Below are 16,216 nucleotides of genomic sequence, written 5' to 3' on the forward strand. Positions count from 1 at the left end.
GTATTTTCTTTTCCTTATGACTTCCTTAATAAAAGTTTTTCTCTAGCTTACTTTAAGAATATAGTATATAATACATAAACATATAAAATAAGTGTTAATTGACTGCTGATGTCATTGGTAAGGATTCTAGTCAACAGTAGGCCATTAGCATTTTTGGGGAGTCAAAAGTTACACATGGATTTTTGAATGAGTGGGGGTTCAGCACCCCAACACCCAAGCCGTTCAACGGGCATCTGCATGCTTAATGATCAGTTCTAAAAATTATCAAGCTTTCATGTCTTCCAACAATATTTCATCTTAACATATTTTAAACTTAAAATACTAACGTGTTTATTCACAAAAGATAACTTACTTTCTCTGTAATAACAAAGCAATTTCTGTTTGAACTTTCATATATTCTTGTGCCATTTTACAATGCTGTTCAAACACTGCCATAGATTCTTTGGAGTTTGGGCACGGTGCTAGAGGCTGAAAATAAATCAGGACTGTTAAAACATAATTAAATCAAATCTTAATATCAAGCTGAAAGTTAAGACAGTGACTGTGACATGTTTTTATAGCACTAAAGCAATGGTCTTTTAAAAGTAAGTGTTAGACCATGGCCTAGAAAATTTCAGTGTCCTTTTGTCAGAGTTAACTCAGAACTTAAATTCACACTTGCTGTCTTAACACTTCTGTTGTTACAGAGAATCATGACTATAGAGTATCACTCGCCTCTGGTTTTACATTTCAGGTTGTCAAACCATATTATACCATAAGAAGTTTATGGCTTTCATACTCATGAGGAGACACTGAAGTGTATTACTTATGTTTTCAGTCACTATGAACATGAGACATTGACAGTGTATCATGAAATCTATTAAGTACAAATGAGCTTATGCAAATTTTATATTACAGTACTAAAATTAAAGACCAAAAATGCTATTCTTGGCATTTTCTTTCTTTCCTTTTTTTTTTTTTTTAGAGAGCAAGAGAGAGAACCTCAAGAGGCTCCATACCCAGCGCAGAGTCTGATGTGGGGCTTGATCTTACAACCTTCTGATCATGACCCAAGCCAAAATCAAGAGTTAGATGCTTAACTGACTGAGTCACCCAGGCATCTCCTAATTCTTGTCATTCTTTTTTTTTTTTTTTTTAAAGATTTTTTTATTTATTCATGAGCGACACAGAGAAAGAGGCAGAGAAGCAGGCTCCATGCAGGGAGCCTGACGTGGGACTCGATCCTGGGTCTCCAGGATCATGCCCCGGGCTGAAGGTGGCGCTAAACCACTGAGCTACCAGGGCTGCCCTATTTCTTGCCATTCTTAAACAAAGATATGGAAGTATTTTAAGACAATTAAATATCTTAAGAACATATGATTTTGCCAACTTCAGATTTGATTAATTTAACTGAATGAATCATTTTAACTTGATTTTCGAAAGTTTAAGTAGGCCAACTAAAAGCATAAGTAAGTGAATATATGATGACAGATATAAACACAACTGTCAGCTTTCTAGATAACTTCTCTAAACTTTCTAAGGAAATAGTAAACAGTCACTGAGAAGGTAATTCTTTACCTGTAGTTGGTGATCCAGTGTAAGATAAGCCATTGGGATAGAGTTATCTGATCCATTGGTATCTGGAATTCAAGTATGTATTTTATTTATTTTCTATCATAAATAATTATAAGGACAAAGCAAGAAAGCATGCGTGAGATATTGGTATTTTTTTTTCTTAAAATAAGTAATACATAAAAGTTATTACTACTGGTAATGAAGAAAGTCTATTCTGAATTCTAAAGGTAAAAGAGAACATCCAATTACCAGATAATCAAAATGCAACCATACTCTGATACAATTTAAGCTGGCTATAAATTGTGTAACATTAAAGCTTATAAGCCCTTGTTCAATTAAAAACAAAAACATCTACCCCTGAGACTAAATACTACATTATATGTCAACCAACTTTAATTTAAACAAAAATCTTAAAGGAAAATAAAAAAAAAAAACAGTGGTATGGGACCTTTATACTTTATATTCAGTCTTCACTGACCACCTAATCAAACCTCATAGCTCTCTTTCCTTAATCATGCTATGTACTATAAGGCTGTGTCAATTCCCTGAATACTAGTGTTCTTTTTTTTTTCTTTTTAAATATTTATTTATTTATTCAGAGACAGAGAGAGAGAGAGAGAGAGAGAGAGAGAGAGAGAGAGGCAGAGACATAGGCAGAGGGAGAAGCAGGCTCCATGCAGGGAGCCTGACGTGGGACTTGATTCCGGGTCTCCAGGATCACACCCCAGGCTACAGGCAGCGCTAAACCGCTGAGCCACCGGGGCTGCCCTGAATACTAGTGTTCTTTAATGAAAAAAGGGGGAAAACAAGAGACACATTCTCTTCCAGTAGATTATCTTCTATTTATACAGATTCTAGCATAAACCCCCTCCCACCTCTCCTAATAAGAATCACTGTAGAAAATGGAAGATGTTTTTGATAGGAGTATGAACAGTATGGAAATTATAGCTCAATGTCATGCACAAAACAGCTGAATGGGTTAAATCCAACCAGTCGATTTTACCAAAGTATTTTGAACAGACAGCTTTTGTTTGTATTTCAAAAGAGGTAAACTGTCATAACAACTTGCATGAGTCACATGGGATTAACATTTATGCCTCCAGAAGCAGGCAGGATAACTGTGAAGTAATAAGAACTTTTTTATTTCAGAAGTAGCTGCTTTCCCACTGTTAGGAGAGAGTAAATGAGTTAAACAAGTGAACTGTTCAGCCCTTTCCCTGACAAGTAACTCCTTGAAAGAGTGGTGCAGATAAAGACAAGGTCAGGCTGATAGCAACGCACTGCATGCAATGCAATAAAAAACTAGGACAGTCTGATGGTTCAGTAACTTCAATAATTTATTATTGACTGATATTCTAGTTTTCTTTTTCAAAGCCATTGTGAATGTGCTTACAAGTAACTCCAAAAGCTAAGCTAAATCAAATGAAGTAAGATAATGCATGTAAGAAATACCATGCAATGCTAACCTATATGGTAAGCACTCAACATATGGTGGTTATTATTACTGTTATTGCTGTTGTTATTGATACTAAGTGGAGAATTAAGAAGGAAGAGTAATTTTATATACTCAAGTTTGTATTTCAGATTGAAAAAACATTCAGTAATGTTTACTAAATACTGGACAGCAATAAAGACAGAGTAACAGTGTATTGCCTAGTAGAGTCTTATCTGCCCAAAAATCATATACTAACTGAAATGGCTGAACAAGAAATACACTTAACTTGTTATTTCTCTGACCAACTCTTTCCCCACCCACATCAACAGTTTCAAACTATGTAATCTCTAACAAGATTACAACTGATTAAAGATTATTTGCCCCTGACTTTATAGGAAAAATTAGTCTCTTGAACTCTTTCAATGTTTCTATTCCTATTACTCTTTCTTAGATCTTTCATACTTGATATATCTTATTAAATAAATACTCTGTGTCTGATATGTATTTTAAAATTAAGCATACCAGGATCCCTGGGTGGCACAGCGGTTTGGCGCCTGCCTTTGGCCCAGGGCGTGATCCTGGAGACCCGGGATCGAATCCCACATCAGGCTCCCGGTGCATGGAGCCTGCTTCTCCCTCTGCCTATGTCTCTGCCTCTCTCTCTCTCTCTCTGTGACTATCATAAAAAAAAAAAAAAAAAAAAAAATTAAAAAAAAAAATTAAGTATACCAGTGTTTCACAGTACTCAGGGAATGGAAAAAAAAATTCAAGGATTGTGCTATTAACTATCAAAACACTCAGCTTTGTGCTGAAAATTTAGTAGTGTCTTAAATTTATTAAATAAAGTATGATGATTTTTAAAAAATTTTTAATGTGCCAGTATTATGACTCTAAGATTGCAAGCAGTGGGCCATGTATTATACTTCCATCTTTGCAAATAAGAAAAATTCCTCAGTGGGTTTTTCCCCCTCTGTGGCTCCCTCTACTGTGTCTAGTCATTTCTCTCACTAACTGCTCTTGGGTATACATGTCTTTCTCTATATCTAATATATTATAAATAGAAATCCAAGATCACTCAATATGTGCTATGATTATTAAATTGATATGCTTTTTAATTTTTTCCAAAAATGCAAAAAATCCCTCCTCTTTAAAAAAAAAAAAACTAATTAATTAGGTTATTTAAACCTATGTATGTACTTCTAGTTTTTTCCTGAATCAGGGGGAATTCAAAGAAAAAGTCTTTACCAATATGTCTTCCCTGTAATTTACTGATTAGCTTGATTATCAATACTTTTCTCAGAAATTGTGAAAAGCTGAACTTCATTAAATATAAGCTTAAACCAGTATCAACTTCTAAAATTACATACAAAATTATCTAAAAATGATAAACACAAACTTGCCGTATTTCAAGGCAAAGCCAAAATCTAGGTCAATTTTGGATCTTCGCATGATTTCTAGCTATTGGTATTTTAGGTCACAGAAAAGAAAAAGATGAGATTGGGGTTGAAAGGCTGGAAGAACAGATGAAAGTGAGAGAGGCATAGAAGAATTTTTATTTTACTTTCATGAATTTAGTCATGTTGACTGGTATGGCCAGATTAGCCTAGGCTGAAGTCAGGAGGCCTTGCCAAGGTGAGCACTAGGTCTTGTCAAATGTTGTAATGTCAGGGCAACCCTCACCAGGAGGTTGAAGAACCAAAAATAACTAATATTACTTGAATGTTAATGATTAAATTGGTCGAGAGCATTTCCCTATCTACCTCTGAGGAGAGGCACATAGTGATGAATTCTGCACATGTGCTGAGCAGTGAATGATCTGGAGAATCCTAGGTTGGGCTATGCTAGGGGTTAAACACAGAGGAGTTTTTGCCACTACTAAATTTAAACTTACTAAAACTAGAGAGTACACCCCTGGCTAAACATAGTTGTATCTTACATGAAACAGAAAGCTACTCGGTTAATTTTTTAAATTAAATTGTGAACTTCACTAAATCATGCCAAAAATCTATAAATACTTATAAGTAGTGTTTTAGCTTGTAAAAGCAGAAAGCTGACTTTTTAATTTCAATTTAATTGCCACTATTAATAACATAGTTGATCTTACATAAAATCCCAAATGGTTTAATTTTCCAAGGTTTAAAGGATCATCTTTCCCTCTCTGACATAATAAAATATAAATAATAAATTTTCATAGAATGATACTACTGAGTATCAGGGAATTCTCTTAATGCTAAGGAAAAGTTAATTTCACCATGGCACATAATTTCCTGCTTGCCCATAATAAAAGTATTCCATCATTAGATTTTAATACTAGTATTTTGACCAGTTGGTCATTCATATTAGGGAGTTTTAATTAACTCTTAACAGGCTTTTTAAAAGGTCTAGTTAACAGAAATTTTGTAACTGAAATCAAGTCCTCCCTACCATTTAAAAATGATTCAAAACGTCAATGGTCAGAAAATTTTTTTCTCACTGACGTACATGGTATCTTTTATGTTTAAAACAAAAGACTAAGACGAAGATGATTATTTTTATCATTCTGCTGATTTTCATTATTTAAAAGATAATGGACTTTACTACTATCATCCAGTAGGATGGATCAAAAATAGGAAAATCATGGACTTAAGTATCAGGAATATAGTATCTTCCTCTCTGTAGTGACCCCAAACCAAAACATCTTCAATATACATTTTTTAGTATCCAGGGAAAAAAAATGCAGAAGGCAAGACAATTTATCTCAGTACTTAAAAACTCATCTTTAAGTTTATTGCTAAATATTTGATTTTATTAATATGAAAATAAACTACTGTAAAATGCCTGGCTTTATGAAGATCAGAATCATGATATAAATAAATAAAAACAAATATGATGAATTCAACTTCTTACGTATAATGAAGAAATACATTGGTCACCTGTGGAATCATCAGGAGTCCAGGGATGACTTCGAGTTGGCTTTTCTGAGGTTGGTCCTGAGGTAGTGATCATTCTGACGCTAGGACTGGATGACCTACTGCTTACCTATAGGAAGAAGTGACAGAAGGAACAAAATATGATTTATATGTGGAAAAAAAAAGACAAGAAAAAATTTTTTATTATAAAGCAAAGGATAGACTTCCATTTCTATCATGAGATCCTGAAATCCTCTTGCAAAAAATAAATCCTCTAAGATTTTACACACACGTATACACACACACACACAAGTATATACACAAACATATAAAATTTATATGCACTAATGTATGGTATCTCTTAAAATTGATGAGTCTTGAAAAAAGTAAGAGAAATGCTCTGAGACCAGAAATAAAGCAGGATCAGGAGTCCGGTAAGTATTTAATGCTGTTAGCTCCGGGAATTTCAATTGAACCAATGATGTAGAGCTTTTGTATTGACTACCTTCTACACTCACAGGAATAGGCATTATGTCTTGGGCCTTTCTAGGAAGGGAGTAAGATTGGAGAACTACTGTGCTTAAAGCTAAAACCCAAGAAAAGCTTCAGTCTTGGGGAAAGAGTAAACTAAGAAGAAAGATCTATCCTACAAAAGCAGAGAGCAAATAAATTTGTCTGTGTTGGGAGTGGCTCTGGATGGAGGGGAGAAAATGTATCCAATGTGAATTCACAAACTATTTCCATAATTTGTGGATGATACAAATCCCAACCACAACCAAACCCAAGCAGATAAAATAACAGAAAAACTACAATAATGAATTAAACATGGGTCATTTATAGTCAAGTTCTAGAAAACAAAGACAAATGGAAGATAGCAGAGACCAGCCTCTGAGACAGATTATTTACAAACCATACCAGTGAAATTCTCAATAACAAAAAGGAAGCTAAGAAGAGTGTGGAATATCTTCAATAACTACCAACCTAGAATTGTTTAGCCAACAAAAATGTAAAGAATGAGGTCAAAATAACATTCTTAAACAAGCAAAAATGGACTCTATTATCCGTAGGCTCTTATCATAACAATTTCTAAACCATGTACTTCAGGGATAAGAGAAAATTCTCCCTGATAGAAAGGCCAAGTTGCTATCAGGAATACTGGTAAACATAAGGATGAATCTATACACAGAAAATATTAAACATTGGAAATATGACTAATTTACAAAATTACCAAGCAAACAAATAAGACAGTACTAAAACCTGAATAAAACAGTATAAGCAAGAGAAGCACTGATTTAAAAATCCTTATATTGGGGATCCCTGGGTGGCTCAGCAGTTTGGTGCCTGCCTTTGGCCCAGGGCGCGATATTGGAGTCCTGGGATTGAGTCCTGCATTGGGCTCCCGGGATGGAGCCTGCTTCTCCCTCCTCCTGTGTCTCTGCCTCTCTCTCTCTCTCTCTCACTCTCTCTCTATCATCAATAAATAAATCTTAAAAAAATCCTTATATTGAGGATAAGGGTAAAGCTATTAATGTTAGGTTGAGTATGAGTGTTAGAATTCCACAGGTAGTTACTAAAGTAATAATAATATATGGGACTCCCAAATTACAAAGACAAGTAATGGAATGAGAAATATATTTGTTCAATTCAAAGGAAAGCAAAAAGGAGCCAAAAAGGGAAGTAAGAGAAAGCATTAAAGAGAAGGAGCAAATTTATCAGTAACCGTAATATAAATGGATTAAAATCTTCAGTTATTTAAAAAAAATCAAACTGTCGCGCTGGATTAAATGCTCTTTAAAAGAGATATATCTGGGAATCCCTGGGTGGCTCAGCGGTTTGGCGTCTGCCTTCGGTCCAGGCATGATCCTGGAGTCCCGGGATCAAGTCCCACATCGGGCTCCCTGCATGGAGCCTGCTTCTGTCTCTGCCTCTCTCTCTGTGTCTATCGCGAATAAATAAATAAAATCTTAAAAAAAAAAAAAAGAGAGATATATCCAATTCACAGAGTAGAGAAAAAGGAAGTTAATGAAAAAAGACAATCAGGTAAACCTACCCAAGAAAAGTTATGTAGCTAAATTAATGAAAGAATACATCTGAGGGTTTAAAAAAATTACTAGACAAAGAAATAAAAGGATTAGTGAGTCAATTCATTATATAACAATTCAAAATTTATATGCTCTACCTATTATAAGATATACCATACCCATACATAGCTTCCAAATAGACACAGTAATAAAACTGAAGGAGGGACATATTCACCACAGTGAGATGTTTGAACACTCCTCTGCAAACCATTTATAAAAGCAGACCAAAAAACAAACTACAACATCAGTAAAACCTGAACTCCATAAAAAAGAAGCTTGATCTAATCATATAAATGAATCCTGTACCGAAAAACTAGAGAATATGCATTCTTTCTGAGCACCACGGAATATTTATGAAAACGGGTCATGTACTAAGCTGTAAGGCAAATTTCAAAATTCCAAATTTTTAGATGAAGTAAACTAGAAGCGGTGACAATTTATAAACTAGGGATTTAACTTACAAACTTAATATTAGAAAAAGAACAAAGTCATCAACCTTCCCTCAAAAGTTACAAAATAAGAATGAGAGAATATAATTTGGTGCTTAGTAAATTAAAGATAAAACAAAAAATCTGGGGATCCCTGGGTGGCTCAGTGGTTTAGCTCCTGCTTTTGGCCCAGGACGTGATCCTGGAGTCCCGGGATCGAGTCCCACATCGGGCTCCCTGTGTGGAGCCTGCTTCTCCCTCTGCCTGTGTCTCTGCCCTCCACGCCCCCTCTGTCTCTCATGAGTAAATAAATTCTTTAAAAAAAACAACTCATAAAGTGAATACTCAAGTTTCTATACACTTTAGAAAATACCAAGCCCAGAGGATTTATAGTTGAGTTCTATCAAACACTTTCCATCTTAAAGAAATTATTCTAGAAAAAAGACAGTTCCTCATTTATTGTTAAGTCAGTAAACCTGACTAAGAAACAAAGACAGAATAAAAAACTGCTAGCCAACTTCACTGATAAAAATAGGTACAAAAGTCAAAAGTCCTAAAAATTACATTAGCAAATGGAATTTGGCAGTGTAAAAACAGTAATAATAAAAATCTTTTGAGAAGTTGAGGTTATCCTACAAATGCAAAGGTCACCTGATGCTAGGAATTCTATTAATCCAATTAATCATATTAACAGATTAAAGAAGATAAATCTCATTAAATGCAAAAAAAAGCATTTGACAAAATTTAATAGCCATTTATGAAATTACATTTAACAACTTGAATCCCATTTCAGAGAACATAGTTTCTTAGCCAGAGAAGTGGTATTTATAAAAAGTCTAGAAATATGGTAGCACAGAAAATGGCACTGTAGGCTGGTGGATGACACAGAGGTCACAGGCAAGGAGCACACAGGAAGACTCATGGGAATCGATCATGTTCCATTTCTTAAGTTGGGTGGTGGATTCATGAGCGTCCATTTTATTATCAGGCTTCAGAACTTACATATTACATGTACTCTTATCTATGTATTAGCGTTATATATATTAAAAATTCTCAAAGGACATATAAGCTAAAAATGGATTTTATAAGAATCTTTTTTTTAAAAAAGCACCTTTTTTTTTTCTTAAAGTGTTACTGAATACTCTGTAGGAGGCTCAAAAAAGAGTAAGGAGTTATACAAAGTAGAACATAAAAAAGTACATAAATACAAAAGAAACTTCAACAGAAACACTCAAAGACTGCAACAAGTAAAATGACTCTCTACTACTACTATAGAAATTAGCAGATGTGAGTTCTAACCATGGTGCAATGTCTGATTTAGTTTACTTCAAGAAGTCTTAGCTTCTTTATCTAGAGAGGGAGTGGGGTTGGGTAAAGGATGTGGCAACTTTTATTGTTTTACCCACTACTAAAGTTCTATTATTTTAAGACTTAAAAACTCACAATGAATTGAGGATACTAAAAATTAATTAAAAGGCACTTTTATAACAATTTCAGAAATAAATCACAAAATAATTTTGCAAAGATTGGGCAGTCCCAGTGGCACAGTGGTTTAGTGCCACCTGCAGCCTAGGGCGTTATCCTGGAGACCCTGGATCAAGTCCCACGTCAGGCTCTCTGCAAGGTGCCTGCTTCTCCCTCTGCCTGTGTCTCCGCCTCTCTCTTTCTCTGTGTGTCTCTATGCATAAATAAATAATCTTAAAAAAATAAATAATAAAATTACAGAAAAGGAAGATTAAAAAAAATTTTTGCAAAGATTGATGGACTATTACTTTCATCTTGGGTACCTATTGAAATTGCTTCAGAAATTCCAAAAAGCTTTTCTATACCATAAACAATTTTTTTTTTTTTAAATTTTTATTTATTTATGATAGTCACAGAGAGAGAGAGAGAGAGGCAGAGACACAGGCAGATGGAGAAACAGGCTCCATGCACCGGGAGCCCGACGTGGGATTCGATCTGGGGTCTCCAGGATCGCGCCCTGGGCCAAAGGCAGGCGCCAAGCCGCTGCGCCACCCAGGGATCCCCCATAAACAATTTTTAACTCCACATCAGACTGGTCTTTCAAAAACCTTAGTTTATTCATGCCACGTTTACAAAGATGCCCTGAACAATGTTCATTCTGTTTTTCCCTCCTCCTTGCTAATTCTTCTTCATCCTATAGGGCCCAGCTGAGGTTCCCTACATTATATGCTCATTCTTACCACATCCTTGGTTCTCTGCACACAAAAGCAGACCCTGTGTTTGAAGACTGCTTTGTTCTAGCAGTGTGTGGAATACAAAATCTTTATTTACTGGTTGTTAATGATCAATTCTGGAATTCTCACCCTGGCATTTCTGACCCTCCAATGACAGATTTTACTTTCCCTATCCAGATCATCTCCCCTTTGACAATTCCTTATGTCCCTCTTTCTCTTTCTACTTTTAATCTGGACTCTCTTTCTACTTTTAATCTGGATTCATTCAAGGAGTATCTGGTCTAATGCAAAGAACAAATATGACAACTGAACTATATGAAACTGACACCTTTACACATCAAAAACAGTTAAATACCAGCAAATTCACATGACTGTCTAAAACTTTGTGGAGACTTAAACGCAAGTGTGAACTTGAATAAGTAACTCAGTCTTTCGGAGCCATCATGAGCTAAATTTACATCCATAAATTAGTTAACTAAGTCTTTATATTTCAAGAAATTAGTTTTTTGATGAATCACAATATGCTAAAATGTTCATATTAAAAAAAACTAAAGAAATATTTAAAAACAAGCCATAACTGTATTTCTTTAACACCTGAAAAATATAAGGTATAAATAAGAGGATCAGGTAACATTTGAGAATTTAAAAAAGTTGAGCTAGTTTATGGATTAAATTTGTTACTATTTGCAAACTACTAAGAAGTCTTACTTTATAGTAGCTACTTAAAAAAAAATCATTGGTCAAATTCTTATGGTCATGTATGCTCTCAAACTATCAAAACTCATTTGAGTTACTCCTTTCTTCAAGACATTTACAATTACTTTATTCTATTCTTATACAAATTGTAAAGTTTAAGAGAGATAGAGAAACTTGACTTACCACAAGGATTGGATATGAAAATGGTTACAAGAGTACAGAATGCCACACTGCAATTTAAGGCAGCAAAAGAATATGAAGCCAAATTTAAACCAGAGGGCAAATTACAACCAGTAGACATGAAGCAGAATTGGACTTTGCACAGAACTTTATCTCTGTATTTATAAAAAGGAATTGGGAGTTATTTTACAGACAAAAATAAAGCTTTGCTTTTTATATCTCACCTGAATGGGAAAATATTTTCATAAGTCAAAAATTTATGGCCAGTGCTACTATTTAGACTGACATTTAAGAGCTATTTAAAGACCTCAGTTGCTAAATTTATACAAGCACAAAACACAGAGATTAAATGTTGATTTGATAATTTTGCTGAAGTAACATCTGAATAATAGCATTAAAAAGAAATGGGTATCAAGTTGGTGATGTGGATTTACAAGGGCACTTCCTCCATTATGACAGTCACAGATAATTCAGTTAAAACTATACATGACAGATAATACTGAAAACATTCTTTCTAATCTGAAGGTATAGGATCAAACTAATTTTAGCTTCACTATAGTTCATTATAAGGAAATTTTGGAACTTTATTATTCTTATTCTTTACCTTCTCCTAAATTCTTGGAAATTTATTATTCTTACTACATAAGCCTCTGATTTAGAGCTTTAACAGAAAATGATTTGCACTGAAGGAGGTGCAGACTGAGGACAGATAAAAGAAGTAGTATAAAAAATTATATTCCTTAAATAAGTAACAACTGATATGTGATAAAAGGCCTTTAAGGCAAATACTTTCTATGACCCCTAATACAAACTTCTTTTACAATATAAAAGAACTGAATGCCAATGGGATTTTACTTCTTTCCTAGTGGTATTTTTGTTTTCTGGATAGCAATATACTATACTGAGAGCAAGGAAGTGGTAAGAACCTTGGCAGGTACACTATAGGGAAGCAGGTATACATAATTAAGCATCTACAGTGTGTAAGAACCCCAAGAGGTGGGTGTTATGGTCCCCACTGGTACATAAGATTGCTGAAGCTCAGGGAAATTGAAGAACTTTAGTGTCACATATCTAATAAAAGTATATTCTAAAGTCCATATAAAAATACAGTATTCGGGGATCCCTGGGTGGCGCAGAGGTTTGGCGCCTGCCTTTGGCCCAGGGCGCGATCCTGGAGACCCGGGATCGAATCCCACGTCGGGCTCCCGGTGCATGGAGCCTGCTTCTCCCTCTGCCTGTGTCTCTGCCTCTCTCTCTCTCTCTCTCTCTGTGTGACTATCATAAATAAATAAAAATAAAAAAAAATACAGTATTTTCGTGCTCTAAACAATAATAATTGCATCATTTTATGGTCATGATTTTCACTGACTGGTGTCCTCACCAAGAGACTTCCAGAAAACAGATCTATATTGGATACAACTCCAGAAAGGGCATGCAGACATGCACAAAAATGTGTAATTTTAGTGAAACATAGAAAGGCTCACCCAGATATATAATAAATAACTCTGTGTAGACATCTACAGGAATTTATTATCAAGGTGAATTTGCCTTGCTCAATAATATAATAGAAGCTAAAACTTGTCATCACTGAAAACTACTTAAATAATGATAATGCAGACTATCAGAAGTCAAAACACCTGAAATTGGAGAGATGTAGGACTACTTTAGCATGCAATACATTCAGTTCTACATGCAAGACAGAATGACAGAGTGTAGTTTGTGTGTTTTGGAATCAGGTCTGGATTCATAACCTGGTTACAGCAATTACTGGTAGTACAAGGGAAGAGACTTTGGAAAGTTTCTCTAATTTTCAGTTTATTCATCTGCAAAATGAGGAAAATAAAAGTATCAAATTTTCAGGGTTACAACTTAAATAACATGTATTAAAGGCCTGACTGGTGGGGTGCTTGTTTCTTTCACTATTCCACTCTAACAATGGCAGTATAAAAAAATATCTAATTTTAATTTACTGATGTAAAGTCAAAAGGACTTTAAGGTCAGTCTTGAATCAAGAGCCAAAGTATAAACTCTAATCAGTTCACTCTCCTCTAATGAGATATAATATTAAACTTTATTAGTAAGTCTTCTCTCTTCCTCTGATGATTGTACTAGGTGGGCAAATATTTTTCTTCATGTTCTTTATCAATTCCATGGCTAAAACCAACCAACCAACCAACCAACAAAAAACCACCATGCATCTGTTTTATCACTGTTAAGCCAGACTTTTTAAAGAACTATAACTGGGCAGCCCGGGTGGCTCAGCGGTTTAGCGCCACCTTCAGCCCGGGGCATGATCCTAGAGACCTGGGATCGAGTCCCATATTGGCCTCCCTGTGTGGAGCCTGCTTCTCCCTCTGCCTGTGTCTTCGCCTCTCTCTCTCTCTCTCTCTCTCTCTCTCTTTATCTCTCATGAATGAATAAATAAAATCTTTTAAAAAAAAAGAACTATACTTTTAATTTTGAAAAATCCATAATGTGCATAATTTTTTTTTTCAAATAATTAATGCTATTTTCATGAGCAATTAAAAATATTTAATGGTCATTTATTCTAACACTTCAGAGGAAAATGTTTTCACAGTGCATTAGAATTACTATTTGCCATCCTCATCCCAAACTGGCATTTTAAGTTTATAATACTTAAGTAATTTTGAAAGAATGGATCAATGTAAAAACTGGCTACATAATGGCTATATATCATCTGTTTTAGAACAGGTTGTACTGCCACACCAAATTCCCCCTCACTCCAAATCTTTTGTAGTAGTCCATGACAATTCATGCAATGATTGTCAAACAACCACAGTCTGCCTCAGTTCTAGTGTTTTCCTACTGAAGGTATGAAAGGGTAGCAATCAAAATCTCAAGTAATATAGAACCTGTGATGAAATAAGGAAGCTTTGGTATGGTGAGGTCAGTCCTGAATTACAGTGATGCTTTTAGTATAGAGTACAGAGAAAAGCACTTGCGTTAGCAGATGCTCCTGAACTGCCTTAGAACAGGCTTTGCATTCCCAGTCAAAGGGAGAATACTTGGCTAGAGTTTCTCATAACTGGAATATCAATGGCAATAGTAAACAAAGTTAAAAAGGCTGAGCTCATCAAGCCTCTAAGGAATCAAAGCAAATACCAGATGCCAAACTATCTGTTACTAAATGCCCTCATTAATACTTGAAGTATTTGAGGGTGAGAAAGTGCGAAATTTCATTCAAAAGTTTTGGCGTTTTACAAAAGTAAATATAATGAAAAAACCCATTAAATAAATGAAATAAAATGCCTGTATTCATCCATAATACTTTCAGATTTAGGGTTACTTAATATCATATAAAAATAATTTAATATATATGTATAATGTGTCTGTGTATATATGCATGTTTGAGTGTATGTATAGGTATTGTAAGGAATAGAAATATTTCCAGATATAAAGAATAAAGAATAAAGATATTTACCATAAATATCTCAAGTGCTTTTGTTAGTTAAGTTGATGGCCATAAAGGGCTTTCAAATTTTTAATGACTACAAAGATTCTTTAAAATTTAAAATATTTATAAAAATTAAATAATAATAAAACACTTCTAGAATGAAAAGTACTTGTGCATTTTACCATAAATTAAATCACTTTGTTTATAATATATAATCCTATAATTTTACATGACACAATGTGATATTTTTATTACTTCAGATGTATGCTGTACTAACATTTATTTCAACACAAGTGAAAATAAATAAAAATACTTCATAATTAGTTCTCATTCATTTAAAAATTATCATATTATATATGTCCAGTATATTTACCTGAATAACAAAAAATAATGGCTGAACTGCTACTTGTATATACTTGTTGGTTAAAACTCTGTGCTAGTCAGTAATGGCTTAAATTAGAACAGTGTTTGGATCATTTAGAAAGAAAGTGATAAAGAGATAAGAGGAGTTTAGAAGAAAGTCCAGAAATACAAGAGGAAGAAAACCTTAGCAACTGCGATGAAAGCCTTTCTGGAATTTATCCATCTGCTTAGCAATGTCTTAAGCATACTTCACAAAAATATAAATCCAGTAGACAAAACAAATTAAAAGATATTAGAGTCATCTAGATCTGTCAGTGTCTTATGTGATGCCACAGGAGTGACATTTTCTTGAGGAAATATTCACTAGTAAATATTAATAATTAGTAAAAATTTTTTTTCACCTCATAAAAAGGAGACTGCACTAATGATTAACTTTTGAGGACAAGGATAACAAGAAACTGTTAAATTACAAGGCTGATACTTCCTTATTAAATCATATATAGAAACCATGTAATGCACATGGAGCACTATTGAATTAATCAACCTACTATGATAAAATTATCCCTCATGTTAAACTAATAATGGCATATATACTTTTTTTCCCAAGGTATTTAAATTCAAGTGCCAATGAACGTCTCTACTACGATTTTAGGTCAACTCAGGAAACTAATTCTGCAGAGTGTATACATTATAGTTAACTCTTTATCTCTGCTCATTATTATTCTTCAAAGACAGAAGGTTCAAATGTTAGGTCTTACCTGACCAGGTTCTGTCCCAGTAACAGTCAAGTCTTGGATGGATCTACGTCTTGGCTGTCCGTTGCCTTTTAAAGGATAAAAAAAAAAAAAAAAAAAAGTAGAATACTGAGATCTATTCAAACAGATAACAAGGTTGTTACTGCTACAGTAGGAAGTTGAAATTTGTTGCTCCGTGGATCTACACAAAATGTTTGTAGAAAAAATAATTAAGTTAGTTTAT

At 34.2% G+C, this 16,216-nt stretch overlaps 1 protein-coding gene across 2 annotated transcripts in view; it reads right to left on the minus strand.

The window, feature by feature from the left end:
• Positions 1-16,216, minus strand: part of MAP3K7 (mitogen-activated protein kinase kinase kinase 7) — a 70,440-nt gene that overhangs the window by 3,467 nt on the left and 50,757 nt on the right. For both annotated transcript variants that reach the window (XM_026002884.2, XM_026002883.2), the window contains 4 exons: positions 15,997-16,061; positions 5,902-6,007; positions 1,558-1,619; positions 353-468 (listed from right to left, as the gene is read on the minus strand). In XM_026002884.2, the coding sequence (XP_025858669.1) occupies positions 353-468; positions 1,558-1,619; positions 5,902-6,007; positions 15,997-16,061 (349 nt within the window). The remainder of the gene's footprint in view (positions 1-352; positions 469-1,557; positions 1,620-5,901; positions 6,008-15,996; positions 16,062-16,216) is intronic.

The sequence above is a fragment of the Vulpes vulpes genome, chromosome 1 (assembly GCF_048418805.1).
Source record: "Vulpes vulpes isolate BD-2025 chromosome 1, VulVul3, whole genome shotgun sequence".
In the NCBI taxonomy this organism is placed as follows: domain Eukaryota; kingdom Metazoa; phylum Chordata; class Mammalia; order Carnivora; family Canidae; genus Vulpes; species Vulpes vulpes.